The sequence below is a fragment of the Pollicipes pollicipes genome, unplaced genomic scaffold (assembly GCF_011947565.3).
Source record: "Pollicipes pollicipes isolate AB1234 unplaced genomic scaffold, Ppol_2.1 Scaffold_6052;HRSCAF=7182_pilon_pilon_pilon, whole genome shotgun sequence".
Taxonomy (NCBI): Eukaryota; Metazoa; Arthropoda; class Thecostraca; order Pollicipedomorpha; family Pollicipedidae; genus Pollicipes; species Pollicipes pollicipes.
The window spans coordinates 14,903,493-14,911,422 of NW_023596805.1; the positions used below are offsets into that span (position 1 = coordinate 14,903,493).

At 69.8% G+C, this 7,930-nt stretch overlaps 1 protein-coding gene across 1 annotated transcript in view; it reads left to right on the top strand.

The window, feature by feature from the left end:
* Nucleotides 1-268: 268 nt before the first annotated feature.
* Nucleotides 269-7,930, top strand: part of LOC119104234 (protein FAM13A) — an 89,063-nt gene continuing 81,401 nt past the window's right edge. The window contains exons 1-3 of the mRNA XM_037227899.1: nt 269-410; nt 3,530-3,636; nt 5,728-5,830. Coding sequence (XP_037083794.1) covers nt 3,532-3,636; nt 5,728-5,830 — 208 coding nt within the window. The 5' untranslated portion in view covers nt 269-410; nt 3,530-3,531. The remainder of the gene's footprint in view (nt 411-3,529; nt 3,637-5,727; nt 5,831-7,930) is intronic.

Here is a 7,930-nt window from a genome sequence, read left to right on the forward strand (position 1 = left end):
GTCGGCAGGGTGTGGTCTCTGACCGCCGCTGTGTCGGCAGGGCGGCGGCCGCTACAGTCGGGAGGGTGTGGTCTCTGACCGCCGCTGTGTCGGCAGGGCGGCGGCCGCTACAGTCGGGAGGGTGTGGTCTCTGACCGCCGCTGTGTCGGCAGGGCGGCGGCCGCTACAGTCGGGAGGGTGTGGTCTCTGACCGCCGCTGTGTCGGCAGGGCGGTGGCCGCTACAGTCGGGAGGACGTGGTCTCTGACCGCCGCTGTGTCGGCAGGGCGGCAGGCCGCTACAGTCGGGAGGGCGTGCCGGTGTCCGGCGGCCGCCGGACCTACGGTGTGCCGCTGGAGCAGCTGGTCATCGCTGGACACTCGGGCGTGCCGCGCGTCGTCGCCCGGCTCTGCCACTTCATCGAGAGACACGGTCAGTAGCGCCGCGGCCGGCCCGCAGTGACACCCGTCCTCCGGGCAGGGCTGGACCCCGGGCCCGCCGAGTGCTGTGTGGCCGGCGTGCGCCTCAGGTGGATTTTGATGGGGCTGTGAGGCTTTTAGTGTTCACTGACCCGCACAACTACTTAAACCGTGCCCGGCACGGTGGGGGGGGGGGGGGGGGGGGGGGGCCTCCCGGCTCGCTATTCCTCCGTCTCAGCATGGGTCGTGTCGCCGCTGGCTTACCTCTCCTTGGTGGTGACCGCTCCTTTCATGACATCGGAGCTGACAGGGTAGGTGTGAGGGAGCGCCCGCTGAGGACCTTAGAGCCGGCAAACGAATGCGGTTAGCAGAGCGAAGTTCAGGTGGCACTGAACACGCTGCGTGACGAAGCTCGATGCCGAGCACCACACTGCGAAGTGACACAATAACGGAGGAGTAATGTGCCTGTGACCTGTTGCTTACTAGCTGGCCGCTACTTTCGACCTCGTTTCGTACCGCGTATTAGTGCAGTGCAGAGCAGCCCATCGGCTTTAACAGGATGCCATGCATTTATGCATCAGACCATGTGGACTCCAAAGCTGCTTACACACTGCAGACAAATGCGCCTCGTGATTCTATGGTAATGGTGACAAGCCTAGCACAATAACTCCTCCACATCAGCATACCACGCCCACGAGCTGCTGATCTCGGCATCGGACATGGCATCTGTTCGACACGCTGGAGGCCGAAGACCCCGTCGCGTCATCGACGACACCGCGGTGATGCAGCAGAGCACGTGCTGTAATGCTATGCCCGCACGGCCCCTGGCACCACGTACCAGCTGCCTCATGTGCTTAGCGTCCCGCATGTGCCCGGCGCGCGCGCCCGCCGCCAGGCTCGTCTGGCAGTGGTGCCGCTGGCGGAGGTCGGGCGGCTGCCCCGGTCAGCGCGCCGGCCGTCTGTCTCCGGGGCGCCCGCTCCCAGGCTCGGCTGGCAGTGGTGCCGCTGGCGGAGGTCGGGCGGCTGCCCCGGTCAGCGCGCCGGCAGTCTATCTCCGGGGCGCCCGCCGCTAGGCTCGGCTGACAGTGGTGCCGCTGCTGGAGGCCGGACGGCTGCCCCCGTCAGCGCGCCGGCCGTCTGTCTCCGGGGCGCCCGCTCCCGCTCCTGGCATGTGCCGCTTGCGGAGGTCGGTCGCTGCCCCGTCAGCGCGCCGGCAGTCTATCTCCGGGGCGCCCGCTCCCAGGCTCGGCTGGCAGTGGTGCCGCTGGCGGAGGCCGGGCGGCTGCCCCGGTCAGCGCGCCGGCAGTCTATCTCCGGGGCGCCCGCCGCTAGGCTCGGCTGACAGTGGTGCCGCTGGCGGAGGCCGGACGGCTGCCCCGGCCAGCGCGCCGGCCGTCTGTCTCCGGGGCGCCCGCCGCCAGGCTCGGCTGGCAGTGGTGCTGCCGGCGGAGGCCGGGCGGCTGCCCCGGTCAGCGCGCCGGCAGTCTATCTCCGGGGCGCCCGCCGCTAGGCTCGGCTGACAGTGGTGCTGCTGGCGGAGGCCGGACGGCTGCCCCGGTCAGCGCGCCGGCCGTCTGTCTCCGGGGCGACCCCTCCGCCCTGTGGCGCGGCTGGGAGGCGGCTCGGCGGCTGAGGCATCCAGCCAGCCCGGACGCATCCGCCCCGGGATCTCGTGACCTCCGTGACCTCTGGCCTGGTGCAGCCCCTCCTCTCTCCTCGGCGCAGCATAACGGCGCGTGCTGCCCCCGAACGGATGCTGCATCAATGTATGTGGGAGGCAGGTGGTGCTAGTTAGTGACAGCCAACAAAGTCCATAAGAGCAGCCCCGGAAAATGGTGTCGCGCTGTCTTGGCTAGATACCTGGCCGGGCAACGAATGCGCAGCGTTGTGAGCTGGACGCCAATCACTGGCTCTGAGCATCGTCTCTGTCGGTGCGGTAATTGTACACACCACGCGGTAACTTGTGGAGTCCTCATCGACGAAGCTCGGCCGCCAATGCATCCAGTGCCGATGGCACTGCGGCAAAACATGATTGGCATTGATTTTGATTCGGCTTGCAGCAGTGCTGCTAGGCTTGGAAACTCATCTCAATGGGAGGGTGAGTTTTCAGTTTTCAGGCCGTTGCTGCTATGGAATAATGATACGCGAAACCAGTTCGCTGTGTGCTATTCCTGACGCGACCGGCGATCCCATGAAAGTTTGCGATGACGCGCGCATACTAAACCGCGGCCCACGCTAGCCGCGGGCGTGGCTGGAGGGTGACCTGCCGCCGTCCGCTGCCGTCTGTGGGAACGTAGCCTAGCGCCGGGCTGGGGGGTGGGGCGTCCGGTCCCAGAGCGGGACCCGGTACCGGGCGGGGGAGCGCGGCCGGTCCCAGAGCGGGACCCGGTACCGGGCGGGGGAGCGCGGCCGGTCCCAGAGCGGGGCCCGGTGCCGAGGCGGGGGAGGAGGGGAGGGAGGAGGAGCGCGGCCGGTCCCAGAGCGGGGCCCGGTGCCGAGGCGGGGGAGGGGGGGGGGGGGAAGAGGGAGGAGGAGCGCGGCCGGTCCCAAGAGCGGGGCCCGGTGCCGAGGCGGGGGAGGGGGGGGGGGGGAGAGGGAGGAGGAGCGCGGCCGGTCCCGAATTGGCCACGTCCGGCCGAGCGCTTCAATGACACGTGTGGCTGGCAGGATCGCGGGCGTTTCCTCCGGCTCGGCTGCGAATCGGGTGGGATAAAGGTACCCGCCGCATGAACCAGCCACGTGTTTCATCTTGATGCCCGGTCTTTGATCGGCGTGGCCGCCGCCCGCTCCCCGTGACGGCCCCGGTCGGACACGCGAACGCCGCGGCCGCCGGCCGTGGATCTGCGTGTTTTGTCTTGTGTCGCGTGTCACGGGTGTGTCGTGTTTGATGCGTGTACCACTGTCACATCGACGTAGGTCTGCGACCAAGACGCCCGTTCAGTCTGTTTGTGTTGGGCTCGCGTGGCCCACGGACGTTACGCTCGCCTGCGAGACATCCGCTCTGCCGCGGCGCGGCTGCCGCCCACGCGGTCCCGTCTGGAGGCCCCAGCCATGCGGACAGCGTGCTGGCCGGTGCCACCCGCCGGCACTGCGCGGCGCGGCGTCTGTTGACCTCGGATGTGCCGGCCGCAGGGATGCAGACGGAGGGCCTCTTCCGGACGCCAGGCAACCAGCGCTCGATCGCTAAGATGCGCGCCGACTTCGACATGTACGGCGACTGCAACCTGGAGCGGTACAAGGTGAGCGAGCTCCTGGCCTACGGCGCAACACCGTGTACCGTGCCCGTCGGAAGTGGCGCCAGGTACGGCCATCGGGTCAGGTGTACGTCGGAGTAGAGGAGAGGGAGTGAGGTCAGGCGCCGACCTGGAGTGGCGCGAGACACCGGCCTGCGGTTCCGACCGGCATCAGCTCCTGACGCGGCCGGCTCTCGGCGTGCGGTACTGTTGACGGCAGCGTGGGAGACACCCACCGAGTGGAGGCACGTACCAGGATACGCCCGGCCGCCGTTTCTGACGCAATATCGACAATCGGCTCCTCGCCGTCTGGCGTTGCGCCAGCGGGAGGAAGCCTAGTCTTCTGCACCGCCTTTCCGCACGTGACCGCCCCCTCCCTCCCCCCCCCCCCGCCCGCCCGAGCTCGAAGGCGTCAGGCTGGTGCGCGGCGCCGGCGCCGGTCGAGGCCTGCACGGCCAGGTGCGCCCGCCGGCGGCCAGTCTGGCCGAGCCGAGCCCGGTCACGACCGAATCAATACGGCGGTCTGACGGGCCGGCGGTCCGGCTCCGGCGGGCGGGCGCGGCCACCGAGCGGCCGACAGCGGGGCCCGCTGTCGGCCGCCGGAGCCGGACCCCGCTGTGGCCCGACAGCGGGGCCCACTGCCAGCTGCCGGAGCCGGACCCCGCTGTGGCTCGGCAGCGGGGCCCACTGCCAGCTGCCGGAGCCGGACCCCGCTGTGGCCCGGCAGCGGGGCCCACTGCCGGCTGCCGGAGCCGGACCCCGCTGTGGCCCGACAGCGGGGCCCACTGCCAGCTGCCGGAGCCGGACCCCGCTGTGGCCCGGCAGCGGGGCCCACTGCCGGCTGCCGGAGCGCCGTTGGAGCCCCCGGTAACTCTAGTAACTCCTCCTGGTAACACCTGGTAACTGGTAACTCCCAGCTACTCAGCTATAAGGGATCGTCATCGGCCCCTAGATAGCCCCCTTCCCTCGGCCTGTGGAGGTGTTTTGCAACCATTGTTTAATCTGTGTGAACATTTTCAGTTCTGTCGTATCCTTTCCACGTCTGAGCACTCCCCAGTCCGCTTGAGTCTCCGTCTCTGTCTGACCATTTCCTGGCCCGTACACCTATGAGCGGCTGCCTGAGAACCTTGGCCCGCTTGTCTGTACACGTTCAGACCCCTGTCGGTCAGGACCAGCACCAGAACCTTGCGATTACGCCCAAACTCGTGTGAAGATGCACATGCTCTCATGCATGACATGCTCTCTCATGACATGTCCTCTCTCTCATCTCTCATGCTGTCAACATGCTCTCGCCTCCGAGCATTCCGGGCTCGTCGGCACATTCTCGTCTCCGTCCGTGAACTCCCGGCTCCGTCAGAGCCCATGCTGACCGGCCGCCGCCGTTCTGCCGCGGTCTCCGGCGCCGGGCACCGGGCACCTCGGGGCCGCCTGTCCGACCCTGACACCTGGCGAACAAGGCCGGGCTCTCATGTGACGTCACGCCGGTGGAGCATGACGTCACGCCCGAGCAGCGCCGGTGGGGGATATGACATCGGATCCGGATCAGACTCGGTGTCCGGATCAGATCCGTGATCCGGTCCGGGGAGCGGCCGGACCGGCTGGAGCGTGCCCGGCGACGGAGCCGGCGACCCGGCCTGACGGATTGTGGCGCTGATTGGATGTGAACGGGGAGGTGTATCCGATGCGTGCGTGTCTGGCCCGGGACAGAAGGGGGTCCTGGTAACCGCCGGCCCGCCGCCGCGGCGCCACCGTATCTCGGGTGTTGAGGGGGAGCGGCCGCTGAGAGGCGTCTGTGGAGCGCCGTGTAAGCGGACCGAGGTGATTCCGTGCCCGTGAGGACGAATGAGACGCGCCTATTCCCTGTTGAGATGGATGTGTTTGCTTGTGATCTGATCATCCGGTGGATCCGTGCGATTGAAAGCGCTGTGTCCTCCCAGCTGACGCCAGTGTCGCCTCTCGACGCCATCACCAGCTGCTCCCGCTGACCCGTGTTTGCACAGGCAGCAGCTCCCTGTACATACAGCGGGCGTGAACGTGCGGCGCCGCTGCCGCCGTGCAGTGCTGGCCCGTCTGACGCCGCTTGCCGTCTGTCCGCAGGACGTGGCCGCTGCCGCTGGCTGCCTGAAGATGTTCCTGCGGGACCTGCCCGAGTCGGTGGTGCCGGCCGGCTTCACCGGCGACTTCGTCGCGTCGCTGCACGGTAATGGCGGCGTCCGCCGGCGCCGAGGAGGCGCCGCTCAGGCGCGGCTCGCCGGCTGCGGCGGGTGTAGACGGCCGCTGAGCAGCGTCGGTCCGCCTCGGGACGGCGGACGAGTGATGGGCACCCCCGTAAAGCCTGACTGGCCTGGCAGACGCCGTCGCTGCGTGCGCGCGGACGGAGCCGGCGGCGCGGACCAGGCGGGCCGGGCCGCCTCGGGCGGGGTACCCCCGGGGCCGCCGCCGTCGCCGTCGTCGCCGCGGGCGCTGGCATGTTGGAGCGCCGCCAGCGCCGTCGCGCCCCGTATTTCGGATCGGCGGAACTGCGCGTCGCATGCCGCTATTCCGGGCGCGTGGTTGACCTTGACCGGACCTTGGCGGCGGCGGCGGCGGCTGTCCGGCTGCGTGGCGCCCCGTCGGCCGACGTGGTCAGCGGCGTCGCGGGACCGCCGCCAACGCCTGGCCCGAAGCCGCCCGGCATATTACGGATATTACCGGGCGACGGCCAATGACTGGATGCCGCGGCGACCGGCTGATGGGGAAGCCCGGTGTCGGCGGCAGCAAGTCCGATGAGGAGCGCATCTGATGAGCAGCGGGCTCTTACGCGTACGCGCGGCCGGTGGCGGCGTCGCCAGGCCTGGGCGCTGAGGCTGCACTTTTTCTGAAAAGATGTAGTCCGGACCCTTGAATGAATGTGTTTCTGGGATCGTAGCTTACGCCTCGAGCCGTGTTTTTTATTGTTGTGTTACCGCCACCGACTCTCCAGAACTCCTCCGCGGAACGGAATCTGAACGTCGGCGCTCCGTGCCCTGGCTTCTCGGCGCGGCCATCGCACGTGCTGCCGGCCAGCGGCCGTCTCGGGCCGTCCGCCAGGTGTACTCGGTGGCCGGGGCGGGCTGGCGGCGCGGCGGGGGGGACTTGTTGCTCCGGACGGCGAGCAGCCGGCGGTCGGCGCCGCCGGGATCGATCTGTCCAACAGTGGCCGAGGGGGGAGGGGGGGGGGACAGCCGATACTGAAGCCGGGAGGCAGCAGCTGATCAGAGCTGTGGCTGGAGCTGAGAGCCGGGTGGGGGAGGGGTCATCGGCGGCTGACACCAGAGTGTGGCGGCACGCCCTTGTTAGGCGCTGATGGGGCGCGCCCGGCCGGCCCTGCCCGGCTCTGCCGACCCTGTGGCGCCTCTCGGCTGGCCCCGGACGGCTGGCGCGCTCAACACGTGCGGCCGTAACTCAGCGGCGGCGGCGGCGCCGGTCGCCGGGTATCGGCTTCGATCGGCGGCTGGCCGTTCTGCAGGCGCGGTCAGTACGCGGCCCGGCGTCCACACAGTCGCCGAACGGGCCGGCCGACGCGGCGGCGCCGCGAGCGACCTGGACACGCCCCCGCCCGTCGGCGACGGGCCGGACCGCGCGCGATCAACTCAGCGCCGCCGGCTGAGCACGCCCGGAGGAGGAAGCGTGAGCGCCGCGCGCTCTCGCGTGACGCCTGAGTGTGCTCCAGCCGGCCCGGGCGGGCGGGCTGCTCGGGACCGCCGGCGCCGGCCGACGGCACCTCAGCTGACACGGTGACCGGTCGCCGTTCCTGGCATCCAGCCCGCCATCCCCGGCGGCGGTGCCCGCACAATGGCCGCCGCCGCCGGGGATGACGGGCTGACCATGAGCGTGCCTTCAGCGCCGTTGTCGCCCCGCGGAGTCGGCTCGCCGCGTCATTCAGAAGCCGACCGCCGCCGGAGTGGCCGCCGCTGTTCAGCGCACAAAAGAGCCGAGCGGTTAGGCGACGGCGGCGGCGCCCCTGGCGCGGACTACGTTCTCGGCAGCGGCCGGAGCGGTCAGCCCGGACAGCTGACTGCTGACGCGTCGCTTTCGTCGCAATGGCTGTTGACAGTGTGACGGCCGGCCGCAGCCACGTAGCAGATGCCACAGCCGTCACGACGCCGGCGGCCGTGCGGCCCGAGCGCTGGTACGCCGGCGGCCCGAGCGCTGGTACGCCGGCGGTCAGTATCGGGCTCCGGCTAGACGGCTGCATGCTGCCGGTCAGGCAGACTGCCCGCCGGAGGCCTCGAAGCTGGGCAGCTGCTGGCGGCGGCTGAGCAGCTTCGGCGCGGGGAAT